At 42.7% G+C, this 17,873-nt stretch overlaps 2 protein-coding genes, 1 long non-coding RNA gene and 1 pseudogene across 3 annotated transcripts in view; 2 read left to right on the top strand and 2 right to left on the bottom strand.

The window, feature by feature from the left end:
• The first annotated feature begins 76 nt into the window (after window positions 1-76).
• Window positions 77-4,928, top strand: LOC139557458 (PRA1 family protein 3-like). The gene is made up of 3 exons (XM_071372277.1): window positions 77-303; window positions 1,027-1,244; window positions 3,793-4,928. Exons 1-3 carry the CDS (start codon window positions 125-127, stop codon window positions 3,969-3,971), a joined length of 576 nt encoding a protein of 191 aa, XP_071228378.1. The 5' UTR covers window positions 77-124; the 3' UTR covers window positions 3,972-4,928.
• Window positions 4,929-6,900: 1,972 nt separating this feature from the next.
• On the bottom strand, window positions 6,901-11,423 carry LOC139557456 (leiomodin-3-like; annotated as a pseudogene).
• Window positions 11,424-11,912: 489 nt separating this feature from the next.
• LOC139557453 (FERM domain-containing protein 4B-like) overlaps window positions 11,913-17,873 on the bottom strand; it is a 29,773-nt gene continuing 23,812 nt past the window's right edge. The window contains exons 20-22 of the mRNA XM_071372268.1: window positions 17,083-17,852; window positions 16,714-16,844; window positions 11,913-12,671 (exon numbers count right to left, since the gene is read on the bottom strand). Coding sequence (XP_071228369.1) covers window positions 12,612-12,671; window positions 16,714-16,844; window positions 17,083-17,852 — 961 coding nt within the window. The 3' untranslated portion in view covers window positions 11,913-12,611. The remainder of the gene's footprint in view (window positions 12,672-16,713; window positions 16,845-17,082; window positions 17,853-17,873) is intronic.
• The window catches only part of LOC139557454 (uncharacterized), a 35,463-nt gene continuing 32,166 nt past the window's right edge, over window positions 14,577-17,873 (top strand). Inside the window, exons 1-2 of the long non-coding RNA XR_011671394.1 lie at window positions 14,577-14,831; window positions 15,945-16,158. This is a non-coding gene — a long non-coding RNA (uncharacterized lncRNA). The remainder of the gene's footprint in view (window positions 14,832-15,944; window positions 16,159-17,873) is intronic.

Below are 17,873 nucleotides of genomic sequence, written 5' to 3'. Positions count from 1 at the left end.
CGTAATTTTGATTCACATCAACATTACTGCGCTTGTCCTACTCTCGCGAGAAGCTGAACTGCTAAGAACGAGAACTGATTTGATCAGCTGATCAGTCAAAATACTCGCGCAGTGAAACTCAGAGATGGCGAGTATGGAGCTTGCACCACTTAGACCATGGGATGACTTCTTCCCAGGAGCTGATCGATTTGCAAAACCCGACTTCGGAGATTTAGCTAAATGGAACAACAGGGTGATCAGCAACTTGTTATACTATCAGACCAATTATTTCGCCGTGGCCATAGTGGTTTTCCTGATCGTGGGGTAAGTCAGCATGACAGCGCGAGCTTCCTAGTATTATCCACCCAGCTGCTATAGCTAGCTAGATAGATAACTCGTTTCTTTGATTAGCCTGCATTCCGATCCACGCGCCAGTCGTGGGCATTTATTCATAGCAATGCGCAGTCCCTATATACATTTTCATATTACTGCAACGACAAAATAAGAGATCCAGTCATGTCATGGAATTGGAATGGAGTCTGGCATTAGCTACTGTAGTTGGCCTGCTAAAAACAAATGTCATTACACCACTTCCTGAATCAGCTGCCAGCAACTGTGTGTGACATTTTTTTGAATCATGGGAGCCATGATGAACATAGTAATAGTCTCTTGAGTCGACCTGACAATGACACCACATGGATGCTGCAAGTTGTCCCAGCTGTTGGGTCCTTATCTCAGCCACACACTGATCCATGTCAAAGTATGCTATTAATACAATTGATAAGATACCTGAGGAACAGCTTTGTATGCATCCTAATTACTAAATTGCAGCTACAGTAGCTTGAAAGTTATGATATTACTTTAGAAAATGGCTCAGATAAAAATAAATAAATAATGTAAAGGTGTTGATCTTATTCCAGCCACCAGGTTGTACTCATCATTACATGTTTTGTGTTTTAGAGCCCCAATTGTTATTTTGCATTGCCATGTATAGCGTTTGAGTGGATTTAGAGGTTGTGTAATCTGTGTTTCCCTTCTGTTGTGTAGGTTTCTGAACCCTCTTGGCATGTTTCTGGGCGGTGCGGTGGTCTCTCTGGTCTTCATGGGCTCGGTGTGGGCAGGAGAGAACAAGAATTTCATCAAGAACTTCAAGAAGAAGAACCCCACTCTGTTTGTCATCGCTGTCATGGGAACGAGCTACTTCCTGCTGTCGCTGTGTGGTGGAGTGATGGTCTTCATTTTCGGCATTACTTTTCCCTTGTTGTGTGAGTCTCAAACATTCTACACTCATAGGGCCAGCTTTTTGGACACAGATTAAGATCTTTGTACAAGACTAGGCTTTATCTGTGTCTGGGAATTCAGCCCATAGGGTCAGAATCCTGATAGTCACACAATGCACAAGTATGCACACAGTAACTAGCATGTAGATTTATCCTAGCTTCCAGGCCTTTTGCAATGGTAACTCCATTGGAATCTGGTGCAAACTAGCTACATATTGTGCGCAAGATAATGTGATATAACCAAAGATTTTTGGTGTCCATTACTGGCTGTTACAGGAAAGCTAGAAGAAAAAGAACGCACACCTATTTAGGCGAGGTGCTGGCTAGCGGAGTAGAAAACTTGAAAATAAAGGAGAGCCGCACACTCTAGGAGCTCAGATGCAAAAATGTAATATCCAACGTTTCGACAGCCAAGCTGTCTTCATCAGGGTGTAATCCTGTTACAGGAAAGCCCCATACAAACTGCCACCATAGATTTTTCAACTAACCTGTCCTTGACGATACTTTCTTCATTTTCGATTTGGTGTAAGAAGTATCTTAGAAATGTCAGTTTCCAGTTGCAGGTGGTTCTGCAAAAATCAACGGAACCCCCTCAAAAATATGAAATCCATGTTTTGTTCCTCACCATCTTAGCTGCTGCACATCTAGCACTTCCCAGCATCTTTCCAGGAACTATTAATTTCTATGCAACACGCCCACCATCTACACACATGCAAGAGGCATATCTCATACAAAACATGGATTTAATATACACTGGACAAAAATATGAATGCAACAAGCATACTCATCAGATATGTCAACCATTGAGCATGTTTGGGATGCTCTGGATCCAAGTGTACAATAGTGTGTTCCAGTTCCCATCAATATTCAGCAACTTCGCACAGCCATTGAAAAGGAGTGGGACAACATTCCACAGTCCACAATCAACAGCCTGATCACCTCTATGAGAAGTAAATGTGTCGCGCTGCATGAGGCAAATGGTGGTCACACCAGATCCACGCCCCTACCTCTTTTTTTTAATTTAAAGGTATTTGTGACGAACAGATGGATATCTGTATTCCCAGTTGTGAAATCCATAGATGAGGACCTTATGAATTTATTTCAATTGACTGATTTCCTTATATGAACTGTAACTCAGTAAAATCTTTTATATTGTTGCATTTATATTTTTGTGCAGTATAGATAAATGCGCAAAACTTTTTCCCCATAGTGGGCCTTGTGTTCTAAAAATATACTCCCCAAAAAATCATGAGTACTCGAATAATCAAACATTAAACACCCATCCCTACTGTAAACAGACATTTCTAAGATCTTTTTTCAGACTCGACAGCAAAGAAAGTATTGCCAAGAAACATAAATACCTCTACTTTCATATCACATAAAAATTATTTCACAAATGCAAAATACACAGTTACTGTTGACTGAAACTTTGTTAAAGCAGTATGGTCCACGCCATCTTCCGTCTGTTTTCCATAAACAAGTGCTGTAACATGGAAATATGGCCATGTGGGAACCCTAACCCAATAAAGGTGTGTAGTAATTTAACCTTTTTTTGTTAAATCTTTTCTCGCTGATATGAAATATACATTTCTTATGTTTCCAAAACCGTGCCGCAACGCAAGAGATGCGTGTTAATGTTTAGAGCAAGAGTCTGGGCTCTTAACATAAGTTCCCTGGTCAGCAGATACTATCGTCAATAGATGCTAAAGCAGTTAGCGTCTATGAATGGGGTAGGTGCAAACATGGGGGATGAGTCTCAGAAGATGGAGCAAACAGATTTTTTTATTTACCCTTTATTTAACTACTCTCACTGATTTTATGGGTTCAATATGGAGAATGCATGTGCCACTGTTTTGAAAATAAATAGCCTAGACCAGTGTTTCCTAATTCCAGTCCTCGAGTACCCCAAACAGTACATATTTTAATTGTAGCCCTGGACGAGCACACCTTATTCAACTAATCATCAAGCCCTCGTTAAGTTGATTCAGGTGAGTTTGTCCGGAGCTACAACAAAAGTTTATGGTGTTGGAGTAGACTGGAGTTGTGAAATGCTGGCCTAGACAAACTGCTACAGTCTGAAATACACAGTACAGAACACAATGTTTAGGGCAATTGGTGGTTCTGAGAAAAGTACAGGCAACAACTGTAACATTGTGGTGGAAAAACAGGAGGCAGTCAGTATGTGACACAGGCTATCCCAAGAGGGCTGTCCTGTGGCTGCCGACGTGGTTGCTATGTACTGTCTGTACTATAGACTCCACTACATTTACTGGCTTACATCATGCAGTCAGCATCTCTGACGAGGGAAGTAAAGATGCCTCTCCTTAACCCGTTAGTCAATTGTATTTCATAATAACATACCTGGAAAATAATTATCCTTCTCAGTTGAAGCTGTGTAAGAGTAAGGCACACGTGTGCACTTTTACAACATGTTTCCAGCTGACAAAATGGGAACATGCTACCATGGGAATCTCCATTGAGGATAGCACATCCTGAACGGGTAGGAAACTAATCCTGCCTTTCTTCCCTATAGTGATCCTGGTTCATGCGTCTCTGAGGCTGCGCAACATGAAGAACCGACTGGAGAATAAGATGGAGGGAGTGGGCATGAAAAAGTCCCCGATGGGCATCATCCTGGATCTGCTAGACCAACAGGAGGAGAAGATCAACAAGATCCAGGACTTCCTGGAGTCAAAGCTAAACAAGGATTGAGGGGAGAGAGCCAAAATGGCACCCGCACCCTCATTCTGATTAAATTCAACATGGTTTGCTTTTTCCTTTAACACCAAAATCAAGTGTGTTGATTTGTACCCCATATAATGTCAGTGGTGTCGCATTCCCCCTATTTATCATTCTCACTCCATTTGTTTTGTTATATTGAAACACCTTTGTACATTTTGTGTCACAGTCCCTGATTTTCTTTGGAGCATTTCAGAAAGATTTGTACTGTCGTGTATGGATCAGATGTTAGGGGGAAGGCACTTGGCACAATTAAATGAGGCATGAGCGTTCCTGTGTATATTGTGTGTCCATTCAAATAAACACACAATGCACATGTCATTATGTAATTGCAATATGTATCCAGGCACATTTGACTTTTGAGCGTGCGTGTACAATGTCAACAACAAAAAAAGCTGAATGCCAGAATGCAATAACTATTGCATGTTAAACCAATTGTGTTCAGTAGCGTAGCATTTTGAATGATCTTTTTTTAAAGATATCAAAGCATTTAATCAATCAGAACCAATTTATTTGCTGCCTCAGAAGAATAACCATCGCTGTATTTCCTCTTAAGCTGAACTGGTGTCGCTGGGCTCCCCCTTATGTTCACTGGACCAGTGACTGCTTATTGACAAGTAGCAATAATGTCCCTCTTGTTACTTCAGACCCTGTGGGTTGGGCTTGAGATGAACATTATCAGATCATAGTTATGCAATATGGGAAAATGAATGGCAAATGCAGCTTTATTAATTGAAGTAGTCATGTTGTATATTTTAAAGTTGTGCTTCCATGTATCACTAAATCTTCTGTACTTGTGTATTCAGCATAAAGCATGCAGAAAACAAATGTTTGCATTACAGAAAGGACAGGGTAAGGCACCGAAGTATTGATGGAAAAATGATTAGTGCAAGAATGTTACCTCTGTACTATTAAATATTACACACATTATGAATGTTTGGTGTATTTTTGTTGTGTAGTTGAAAATAGGGGTTCTGATTGTATTTTCCTGTATTTTCCAGATGTTTGGAGATATTTTTTTGTCATATTAAAAATGCCAATCCAATTGATCCAATTCCAGGGCTCACCATTGGTAATTCATATAAAACGATTAAATAGATTTTAAGACGCTATACAGATCCCAGAATGAAAGGCCCAGTGCAGTCAAAAACATGATTTCCTGTGTTTTATATATAACCTCAGCAAAAAAAGAAACGTCCTCTAACTGTCAACTGTGTTTATTTTCAGCAAACTTAACATGTGTAAATATTTGTGTTTCAGTGATGCCCTGATGCCCTCCACCAACTGTTGCTTTCAGATCTCGCCATGCGTTTTGGATGGGATTCAGATCTGTACTCTTAGCTGGCCACTCCAGAACAGTCCAGCATCTCTTATTGAATCATTCCTGGGTGCTTTTTGACGTGTGTTTGGGGTCGTTGTCCTGCTGTGGGGTTGCTTTGCTGCCTCTGGTACTGGGGGCCTTGAATGTGTGCAAGACATCATGAAATCACCAGACTATCAAGGTGTTTTGTAGTCCAATGTTCAACCCAGTGTCTCTGTTGAAGGTTGTGGGTCTTCCAGAAAAACAACGACCCAAAACACACATCAAAAGCACCCTGGAGTGGTTCAAGAAGAAACACTGGACTGTTCTGGGGTGGCCAGTGAAGAGACTAGATCTGAATCACATCCATAACCAATGGCAAGATCTGAAAACAGCAGTTGGTGGAGGGCACCCCTCTAACATTGAAGAATTAGAACAGTTTGCTGCTGAAGAGTGGGACAAATTGCCAGTAGAAAGGTGCAGCAAGCTCATTGATGGCTACAAGAAGCATTTGTTGGCAGTTATCTTGGCCAAAGGCGGTGCAACCAAGTACTAGTCCCGGGGTGCCAATAATTGTGTCCATGCCATTTGTCTTTATTTTTTGAATTAAAATAAAAAAACATTTTACAAAAATAAAATTGGTTCTGAAATGTTGAAAATCCAATAACAAGGTGTGGAGAGTTATTTTCAATTTCAACTTAGAAGAAATAGGGAATTATTTAAGAAAAGTGCAAGGGTACCAGTATTTTTTGACGCAACTGTAAGATCATACAAATGTATGTTAATGAAGGAAAGATTGACATCCGAAACATTTTGTATGTACACTGATTTTTTATGTCAATACAGTTATTAATCCAGTCCCTGAACCACTGATCCACACTGTTTTACACAGTAAAAGACTAAGGGCTGGATTCAACCGTATCGCCAAAGTATCATGGAAGATCCACATTATAGCTCATTGAAATTTAGGGTTTGATTCAACCTGTATTGCTAAAGCGTTACAGATTGCGCAATCAAAATGTTAAGATAATTTACTATTGAGCTGACATATGCAGCGTTTACCGTGAATGCAGTCTCTGCTAACGCGGGAACATTGCCTTTAAATTTCAATCACGCTGTAATGCTGACCTTCAGCAATACGGATTGAATAGAGCCCCGAAAGGCAATGTTCTTGTGTTCGCGGAGACTGCATTCACGGTGAAGGCTGCATATGTCGGGTCAATCGGAAATTAACTTTACATTTTGACGTAGATCTTTTGTAATACGGATTGAATCCAGTACTAAAACGTTTTTTTTTCATGGTTCCTCCATATACTGTATATTCTGTATATGGTGTTCAGCTATATCAATATTGCAAAGTTGGTAGTTAGACACCATAGTGGTTTTAAAAACCCATATATGAAAGATCCAAGTCATCAGTAGAGGATGTACTATGGACTTGGGGCTGTACAAAGTCATGGAATTTTACACAAACAAATGTTTTCTTAGACATTCTTCATTGAGACTTCATTGTGCATTTTCCAGCTGTAGGCTCATATCCAAATACCATAAAAGTTCCTCCAAACCTCAAAGAACAGAACTTGTTCTGCCTGACCATGAGAACTGACTATTGTTACAAGGGGAAGCAGACTATTGTTACAAGTGGAAGACATTAAACACATCATGTTGAACAAACACAGCCTGGTGTTGTAAATTCCTCAGAGATTGAAGAGACTGGTTTCTCTTCATTCCAATTCTTTGGGGAGCGGCACCTGTAGGAGTAATACATTATACAAAGAAACAGCTGTGAGAGAGCTTTGATTGGCAGTGGAGGATACACAGATATATCACATTATTTGAATTTCACACTATAAATCTGGTGTACATATTTGCTAGCGTGTGTCTAATATGGGTTAAAGCTAACAAGCTTGATTGGACTAAGTTTCTCCAATTCAAGAGTGTTCCACAATACATAAACTCAGCAAAAAAAGAAACATCCTCTCATTGTCAACTGCGTTTATTTTCAGCAAACTTAACATGTGTAAATATTTGTATGAACATAACAAGATTCAACAGCTGAGACATAAACTGAAGAAGTTCCACAGACATGTGACGAACAGAAATTGAATAATGTGTCCCTGAACAAAGGGGGGGTCAAAATCAAAAGTGACAGTCAGTATCTGGTCTGGCCACCAGCTGCATTAAATACTGCAGTGCATCTCCTCCTCATGGACTGCACCAGATTTGCCAGTTCTTGCTGTGAGATGTTACCCCACTCTTCCACCAAGGCACCTGCAAGATCCCAGACATTTCTGGAGGGAATGGCCCTAGCCCTCACCCTTCGATCCAACAGGTCCCAGACGTGCTCAATGGAATTGAGTTCCGGGCTCTTCGCTGGCCATGGCAGAACTCTGACATTCCTCTCTTGCAGGAAATCACGCACAGAACGAGCAGTATGGCTGGTGGCATTGTCATGCTGGAGGGTCATGTCAGGATGAGCCTGCAGCAAGGGTACCACATGATGGAGGAGGATGTCTTCCCTGTAACGCACAGTGTTTAGATTGCCTGCAATGACAACAAGCTCAGTCCGATGATGCTGTGACACACCGCTCCAGACCATGACGGACCCTCCATCTCAAAATCGATCCCGCTCCAGAGTACAGGCCTCGGTGTAAAGCTCATTCCTTCGACGATAAACGCGAATCCGACCATCCCCCCTGGTGAGACAAAACCGTGACTCGTCAGGGAAGAGCACTTTTTGCCAGTCCTGTCTGGTCCAGCAACGGTGGGTTTGTGCCCGTAGGCAACGTTGTTGCCGGTGATGTCTGGTGAGGACCTGCCTTACAACAGGCCTACAAGCCCTCAGTCCAGCCTCTCTCAGCCTACTGCGGACAGTCTGAGCACTGATGGAGGGATTGTGCGTTCCTGGTGTAACTCGGGCAGTTGTTGTTGCCATCCTGTACCTGTCCCGCAGGTGTGATGTTCGGATGTACCGATCCTGTGCAGGTGTTGTTACACGTGGTCTGCCACTGAGAGGATGATCAGCTGTCCGTCCTGTTTCCGTGTAGCGCTGTCTTAGGCGTCTCACAGTACGGACATTGCAATTTATTGCCCTGGGGCACATCTGCAGTCCTCATGCCTCCTTGCAGCATGCCCAAGGCACGTTCACGCAGATGAGCAGGGACCCTGGGCATCTTTCTTTTGGTGTTTTTCAGAGTCAGTAGAAATGCCTCTTTAGTCCTAAGTTTTCATAACTGTGACCTTAATTGCCTACCGTCTGTAAGCTGTTAGTGTCTTAACGACCGTTCCACAGGTGCATGTTCATTAATTGTTTATGGTTCATTGAGCAAGCATGGGAAACAGTGTTTAAACCCTTTACAATGAAGATCTGTTAAGTAATTTAGATTTTTACGAATTATCTTTGAAAGACAGGGTCCTGAAACAGGGAAGTTTATTTTTTTGCTGAGTTTATATTGCAAAAAAATGTTTTAAGCAATAATCAGACAACTTCTGACATCTGACTAAACACTGTGAAGGCTGGTCAGATCAAGTTTGCGAACAATATGTCTGTTAGTGACCCTGTGCTAATCTGAGAATCATCAGTTGTACTCACGGCTTTGAGATAGGCCACATTGCTCTTTTTGATCTCGTTAAGCAGTTCATCGCGGGGCGTCACATCCACCTTGGGTGGCTGCCGCCTCCGAGGAACAGGCTTTAATGTCTTCATCACATCTTTCAGAGTGGACTTCAGTTCTACCATCTCATCAACGCCTGTACCCCTCTGTTTTCCTGTTGTGTTCCTGAGCTGGACGTTCAGCCTCTCTGCTCTCCTGTCGTCCCTTGGGTCCAGATCCAGAAAAGGGTCACGCTTTTTGGGGGTCCTCTTCAGCTGGATGTCTCTTAGAGGGTTACCAGACGAGTCCATGCTGGGGGGGCTGTTGTGGAATGGGGTTGCGCTGTGGAGTGTGGTAAAGCTGCTTGTGTTGATACTGTGGAGAAGTGTTGGACTGCTTGACTCGGGAGAAGGTCTCTGGTTTGGGTTCCATGGGACCCTGTGGATCCTTGGGCAGCTGCGGCATGAGGGCCGCTATTTCGGGAGGAACGTAGCCAAGCATCGCCAGCAGCCCTGGGGGCAGGTTCAGAGCCCGTTCATACATCTCAAACACCTCCTTCTGCTCCTGCTTCTGCTGCTTGCTCTGCTCCTCGTTCCTCTGTTGTCTCTGGCGGTCCAGGTTCCTGGTCAGTAGGTTAGTCACCACCATCCTAGGCCCTGCCTGCTCAAAGTGGTAGCCCATCTTCAGGAGGGTATTGTTGGCCTTGAGCGACACCTCCATCTCCGCGTGGTGGCCCAGCATGTGTCTCTGGTTGTGGAAGCGGAGCTTAGTGAGGCAGCGGATAATGGCAATGATGCCCTTCCCTGTTATGAAGTTAGACTCTATGTTCAGTGTGGTGATGCTACGGTTCTCTCTCAGCATGTTGGCCAGGGTGAAGGCAATGTTTTCGTCTGCACCGGTGTTGGCTATGCTGAAGGTTTTGACGTGTTTGTTCTTCTTCAAGGCATTGACATATTCTACAAGCATTTCTTTGGGAATGTTTTCTATGTTGTTCAGGTTTACATTTGTGATAGTGGGGTTGTTGTGGCATATCTTATCCAGGGTGGTGTCCAGGTGTGTCTCATTCCCTGAGGGTCTTGATGTCTTCTTGGCCCCACCAAGGCCACCAAGGCCCCCGCCAAGGGCCAGCGATGGAATACTTAGCTTGTTTATTACTCTCACCTCTTTCTCTGGGACAAAACAGGCCCTCTTCTCCTCTGGAGTCATCTCTGTTCCTTCAGGAGTCTCTGTGGTGTTCATTTCTACTTTCTCAGATATTTGTGATGTGCTCCTTTTTTGCTCTCTGCTCTCAGTCTCTTTCTCCTCTTTCTTGTTGGTGAACTCTGGAGGGGGCTGCAAGGGACTGGTAGTGTATACAGTGTTTGTGCTATTGTCATCCAATGACTCATTTAAATGTTTATTCACTGGATGTTCATGTTTTTCTATGACCCTTTCATAGTTTATGTTCTTTCTATCCTCATCCTCTTCCTCCACTATCATTTCCTCTCCTTCAACACCATCTGTAGCTTCCACCTCAATGTCTTCTTCTTGCACCTCATACACAATTTCCATGTGTTCAGTGTTTTCTTTCTTTTCAGCATCCTCTTCCATGGTTTTCTGATGAAGACAAGTAGTACAATAATTTAATAAACTTAGCCTTGTAGAACATACAGTCAGTCAGTTAATTATGTTTGTTTATAATGTTATAATAATTAAAGTGGTATAGAGTATGATATATTAAGATGTTTCACCAGATAGGTGCAGTGAAATGTATTGTTTTACAGGGTCAGCCATAGTAGTACGGCGCTCCTGGAGAAAATTAGGGTTAAGTGCCTTGCTCAAGGGCACATCAACAGATTCTTCACCTTGTCTACTCAGGTATTCAAACCAGCAATCTTTTGATTTCTGGCCCAATGCTCTAACCACTAGGCTACCAGCCACCCTATTTGAAGGCTATATCTACGGTATGTTGACCATTGGTTATGTAGTCCCTTACCTTATTGGGCAGTAGAGTGACCGGGACCCTTTCCTCCTCCAGCATGCGTTTTGACTCCTTCTCCCAGTATAGATAATCCACCAGGCCCCTGTGATCAAACGAGCCTGTGGGCACCTTCTCTGTCTGGCTCTTCTGCCTCTGATCCACAGGTACCCTCTCATCTGGGGCTATAACGTCCATCTCTTTCTGGAGCTCTTTCAGCTCCTCAGGAGACAAGTTTGCCAGGATGTAATTTTCATCGATGTCTTCATCATCAGAGTCTGCGGATGGCTTTTCTTTCTGCTGGTCCTTCTGTCTCTGACCAAGCGGTACTCTCTCGTCTGGAGCTAAAACATCCATCTCTTTCTGGAGTTCTTGAAGATCCTCAGGAGACAAGCTAGCCAGGATATCATCTTCATCAATGTCTTCCTAATTTATGTTCTCCATGTTCCGGTCCCTTTGGTTGGACATATCCATCTAGAAGTCGTTTGACAAAATAAACTGTTTGTCAATCAACCTAAAGTGTAATAAGTATATCCACAATGGCTGAACAGTTCTAGAGCCGAGTGGACAGTGCTACTGGCTCTGTCTCTAGCTGGTAAATGGCCCGCTCACGCCTCAGACAAAGTCTAAAATTAACACATAGGATCACATGGAAAATATTTATGGTGGAAGAGGGTCAGGGGAGACATACTAACATATTCCTTTTTCAGCAGCTTGAGTCAGCTAAACAGGCTTCATGATCTTTCAGCATGGCAGTTGATTGGGAAACAGGAAGAGGGGGAGATAGACAGTAACAGGTGAATTGTTTTTTTACAGGCCTGGGAAGGAATCCTAGGGTCCACTGCGTAGAGGGCTCCGCCCAATCCCCCAGAGTTCCCTGAAAAATGTAATAATATCTCCCTAAAGCACAACAATGAACAGCTGATATAAATGAGAATATCTGATATGTAGAGGGTTGTTGTTATACTCAATGGGAATGTCCTGTTATCAGTATGACCCCCTGTAGCATGTAATTGAGAAAGTCTTGTTTATCACACACAGGGCTAAAGAAGTCACACTACAAATAAAGTCTCACACTGGTTTTTATTAATGTCCCAAATCCAAATGGGAGATATTCACTCAGAGTAGGAGAAGACAAACAATACATGGACAATGTAGAAATATGTAGAGAAACAAATAAAGGAATATTATTTGAGGGTTATCCAGTTCAAAAACATATCTTTTTACATAATACAAAAACCTACTTATCAAAAGTTTATGTTCTCCACATGCAAGCAATTTACACCACAATAACACATTCACAAATAATAATAATCTATAAACATGTACATTCAGATTCATACTTGGGAGAGGAGAGAGTGTCAGTCCATGGATTGATAACCTGGGACTAAAGAAGGTTTAGTTTATTATTTTGTTATCACATTTTGTGAATAATAACTCCAAAATGTATACCTAAATGTTTTACAAAGATATTAAAGTTGATTTACAATATGTATAATGACATAATACAATAGGTTCAATATATTTGGGTCAAAGATATCCCAGGGTTTGAAATTCACAATGATGAAGCTGCTTTTCCAGATCAGCAAAACTTTGCATTTGTGCCATCACCACATCCATGTCTTCCTGAATAATATCAATCTCCATCCAATCCAAGGCACATGGGAGAGTCATTCTCAAGCTTCATAGTATGTATACAGATTGGTTAGTTGGCATCCTTCCAGAGGTCTGTGCTTCCAGTGTCAGGGTCATTGTGACAGATTTCATTCCAGTCCTCTTAACTTCAGTGGATGCTCATGTAATTTCCATCCATGTATATTCTCCTGTAATGAAGATATGAAAACATACACATTTGAGTCAAGGTCAATATAAAAGGCTCCCATACTTTAGGATAGCATATTACATATTATTGTTGGTAATATTGATTACCAACAACGACGAGACGGCCTACAGGGAGGAGGTGAGGGCCCTCGGAGTGTGGTGTCAGGAAAAGAACCTCACACTCAACGTCAACAAAACAAAGGAGATGATTGTGGACTTCAGGAAACAGCAGAGGAAGCACCCCCCTATCCACATCGACGGGGCAGTAGTGGAGAAGGTGGAAAGTTTTAAGTTCCTCGGTGTACACATCACGGACAAACTGAATTGGTCCACCCACACAGACAGCGTTGTGAAGAAGGCGCAGCAGCGCCTCTTCAACCTCAGGAGGCTGAAGAAATTCGGCTTGTCACCAAAAGCACTCACAAACTTCTACAGATGCACAATCGAGAGCATCCTGTCGGGCTCTATCAACGCCTGGTACGGCAACTGCTCCGCCCACAACCGTAAGGCTCTCCAGAGGGTAGTGAGGTCTGCACAACACATCACCGGGGGCAAACTACCTGCCCTCCAGGACACCTATACCACCCGATGTCACAGGAAGGCCATAAAGATCATCAAGGACAACAACCACCCGAGCCACTGCCTGTTCACCCCGCTATCATCCAGAAGGCGAGGTCAGTACAGGTGCATCAAAGCAGGGACCGAGAGACTGAAAAACAGCTTCTATCTCAAGGCCATCAGACTGTTAAACAGCCACCACTAACATTTAGTGGCCGCTGCCAACATACTGACTCAACTCCAGCCACTTTAATAATGGGAATTGATGGAAATTATGTAAAAATGTATCACTAGCCACTTTAAACAATGCCACTTAATATAATGTTTACATACCCTACATTACTCATCTCATATGTATATGTATATACTGTACTGTATATCATCCACTGCATCTTGCCATCTTTATGTAATACATGTATCACTAGCCACTTTAAACTATGCCACTTTATGTTTACATACCCTACATTACTCATCTCATATGTATAGACTGTACACTATACCATCTACTGCATCCTGCCTATGCCGTTCTGTACCATCACTCATTCATATATCTTTATGTACATATTCTTTATCCCTTTACACTTGTGTGTATAAGGTAGTAGTTGTGGAATTGTTAGGTTAGATTACTTGTTGGTTATTACTGCATTGTCGGAACTAGAAGCACAAGCATTTCGCTACACTCGCATTAACATCTGCTAACCATGTGTATGTGACAAATAAATTTGATTTGATTTACTGCATGAAACCCCCTGCATGCTGCAACAGCTGAGATTATAATCTACTGTACAGGCATGAAAATGGAACAGAACAAACCAAAGATAAACACCATGAAAAAATATGTTTTTAGAAAGAAGGATGTTTAACAAAAGCAAACGACCTACTGTCTTGTCAAGCATGCCATGCAATAATATAAGGAATGTAAAATGTGAAATTAGAACTTTCCACTTAATATGGATCACAATTTACACTAATGAGAGGCAAGCGAAAGTAGGTGAATTCTACTACTGGTGCTATGAGGTACAGTATGTGGAGGATGTGGTGTGTAAACTGTGTATGTGAAGGTAGACAATGTGAAAGTGGGGTTTCTAGCTACAGGATGTAATGTAACATTTGCTTCACATTTTACTGGGCACAGACGTCAGTTCAACGTCTAGTTTTGATTTAAATGTTTGAGTTGTCAACTAATGTGAATTCAATGTGAAATCAACAAAACATTTCACCATGTCACTGGATTTAGGTTAAAAGTTGGGTGAAAAAAATGCTAAATTCCCTTACATTTTGAAAATCCAATCAGTTTTCCATGATGATTCAACATCATCACATTTCATTATTTTGTTGAAATGGAAACAACATTGTTGCGTCAAAAAACAGAACACTCAAAACATGAGCACAATGGCAGCTCTTCCTTTAAAGAACTCCAGGCCTCAAGAGGGCAGATAACCCAAAAACACGGGTGGAACTAAAAAATTTAGCCAGGATTTCTGGAGGGACTACTTTTACATGCGCACCTGGCAGATAAGCATGGGTATAAAATGTTTGGGCTTAGCTTTGCTTGGGTCCTCAACATACAAACAGCTCATTGTTCAACCCTAAAGACGCAACTGGTATGTAATGTTTGGAATTATTTATTATGTTGCATCCAGTGCTTAGCACAATTTAAATGTTTAACTCTGGTAGGAGTGGTGACTTCTTTTTTTGTGGATATTTTCTGACTGCAGAAGTAATTGCTTGAAGTGCTAGATTAAATTGTTTAAACGTTTACTTTATTCAAAGCCATGCTTTGTTGCTGTGTCATGCATTGTTTATTGTGTAAAATAATGCAAGTTTATTCTCTGTTTAAGGTTATCTTCCTATTCCTTATTCCTCTGTCATTCAACTACTCTATTCAACAAATCAACTGTTAAAACATATTCAACAAATGGCATCAAAACCATAATAAAACACTAAAAAGGAATTGAGTTGTCCCTTTGCATCCTTCACATGTTGAGCAAGCCGTTTTCAAGTTTGGGCAGAGCTGAAATAATTATAACACCTAGACAACTTGACAAACATTGATTCAATCTGTTTTCCCAGTGGGATGCAGCCATACTGAATTTGTGAGCCTGCTAATAGACCAAGATAATTTGGCAAAATCTTTGATCGAGCGGGTAAGGCATGGTCATCCATGAGCTAGAAGTATCTGGGTTGGGCCTTGGCAGAATGTGTTACCACTGCTCTGGCTGTAAATTTAATGGATGGTCTACATATTGATTTCACCTTGATTTTCATGCCACTAAATGAGCTACACTATATTGATCAATATGACAAATGATGAGACGCAGATGGAAACTGAAAACAGTGGCACTGATGGAAATGGATTACCACAGCCTATTTGCATCTCACCCTTCTGTGTTTGAATGGCTGCCTAATAGTCTTCCTCAGTGCTATTGGCCACAGCACCAAACATCTCTACTGACTCTACCGGCATCGTATCAGACCTCTTCAACACATTGCATTCTGGGGGAAATCTATGTACTTGAGGATGGACAGATCGTGAAAGGAGAGCAAGATAGGAAGAAAGTGAAAAATCACCAGTTCACAAAGAACACACCAACACTCATTAGAGACTGCTTCGTTACTGGGGTTTAGTTTCACACCAACAGGCCAAACACACTGATGTCACTTACTATCAAAGACTGTTCATAGACTTTAAAATGTTATCCTTATCTATCTGACAGCCAAAATGACCTGTCCAATCATGAGGAACAGGATGAAGGTGGAGGAGAGGATGCAGGAGTATTACGAGCAGGTGGAAGGATAGCGGCGGTGACAACGAACGCTAGGATGGTCCTGAGGCTCAATGTCGTTACGGGCAAACACAGAGTCAACAGAGATGACATCCACAAGAATAACTGCCATTGTGCATAGGGAGAAGGAAAATGTTTTTACCTGGTAAGTAACACATTCTCATTTACAGCTTCAATCTTGGGCATAGTTACAGGGAAGATGAATGAATCAATTGGAAACTGGGGATGATTAGGTGGCCATGATGGTATGAGCACCAGATTAGGAATTTAGCCAAGACACCCCTACTCTTATGATAGGTGCCATGAGATCTTTAGTAACCACAGTCAGACCACCTGTTTAACATCCCACCCCTACACAGGGCAATGTCTCCAATCACTGCCCTTTGGAATTGAGATGTTTTATTTTGACCAGGGGAAAGAGTGCCTCCTACTGGCCCTCTAACACCACTTCCAGCAGCATCTGGTCTCCCATCCAGGGACCCCCCCATCCAGGGACCAACCCTGCTTAGCTTTAGAGACAAGCCAGCAGTGGCTGCAGGGTGGTATGCTGCTGGCTAAATAACCCTCATAAGACTGGTCTTGATTGAAACATTTTATTTCCCTTAGTTTAGGTCACACAATTAGTGCTACTATTTCCTCTAAAATCATATGGGATATATAGATGACTACATGTAGGTGTGGAGCTGTGGTAGGTACTCACCTGATATGGGTGGGGCTCCGGTTGTAGGTGCCATGGGTGATGGTGCTGTGGTGACTCTGCCATGTTATCATTGTCTGTTAGACCCACAGTTAGCTGGCTGCGCCAGTTTCCTGTGCTGGTGGATGAGGATACTAGAAAGAGAACACTTTTTAGTTGCACTAAAGACAGAAACATAAAGGGGAGTCTCAGTGAATGACACCCTAATCCTAACAATCAATACAGAATAATATTTTCATACAGTATGTTAGGAATGTATGAATTGTATTAATCAGAAAAAAACATGTCCCTCTGTTACTGAGGGTGAACAGACAGAGTATGGTTTCTGAGGTGACCTGTTGCAGTATGATGAGAAGCATGATCAACCCCTACCTGAGGAGTAGGAGGTGGTTCGGCTGGAGTGGCTGAAGGGGGCTGGCATGGTCTGGTATCCAAGGCTGAGCTGAGAGCCGTTATTGTAGTCATACCCAGCCAGACCTCTACCTGCCTCTATGTGGCCCCCGCTGCGGTGGTACCATCCTCTCAGGTGCTCAGCCACCATGGCCTTCTGCATGTTCTTCTGTAAGGGCTCATTGCGGGGTCCATGTCTGGTCCGGGGCAATCTCATGGTAGCGTAGGGGTTCTGAGCAAGGCTGTCCGCCCGATCACTACTATAGGTCCTGTATCGCTCGTGTCCGTAATTGTGGACTTGGTAGGAGGGGTTGACATTGTAGTGGCCCTCCATCTCGTTCTCATAGACGTAAGCACCGTTGGAGTAGGGCTCCATGTCTGGACAGGGGTAGCCTGCCACGTAGTAAGCAGTTGGCGCGTAGTGTGCCTGGGGCTCGTAAGTTTCACTAAAGCCGATATGGTTCTGGACCAAATTGGGCATACTGCCTGTATTACCGTAGACCTCCACCCTCCTGTGCAGCTGATGGTTGCGGGTCCGAGAGTCCAGGGTGCAGTAGTGGGGATTGCCTGCGTAGTCCAAGCTGGGCTGGCTGGTGTAGGAGGAGCAGTCCCCCAGGGCTTCTGTGCTGTTGTTCCTGCTGGCAGGGGACTGGGTAAACACTGGCTTCTCTGAGTCAGTATCCTTTAATAGCCGTTGCTGTGACTCCAGACTCCCACTGCGGTGCCTGAAGGACTGAGAGTTCCCATCTGACCTGCAAAAGTCACACACAAAA

This window comes from Salvelinus alpinus, chromosome 28 (assembly GCF_045679555.1).
Source record: "Salvelinus alpinus chromosome 28, SLU_Salpinus.1, whole genome shotgun sequence".
In the NCBI taxonomy this organism is placed as follows: domain Eukaryota; kingdom Metazoa; phylum Chordata; class Actinopteri; order Salmoniformes; family Salmonidae; genus Salvelinus; species Salvelinus alpinus.
The sequence above is the reverse complement of the archived record's forward strand: the minus strand, read 5'-3'. Positions and strand labels throughout refer to the sequence as shown.

Bases quoted from the DNA above. Each gene is read 5' to 3' on its own strand.
- LOC139557458 (XM_071372277.1), top strand. From the start codon at position 125: ATGGCGAGTATGGAGCTTGCACCACTTAGACCATGGGATGACTTCTTC. The intron at 304-1,026 runs GTAAGTCAGCAT...TCTGTTGTGTAG, and splicing joins GTGGTTTTCCTGATCGTGGG to GTTTCTGAACCCTCTTGGCA. The intron at 1,245-3,792 runs GTGAGTCTCAAA...TCTTCCCTATAG, and splicing joins CATTACTTTTCCCTTGTTGT to TGATCCTGGTTCATGCGTCT.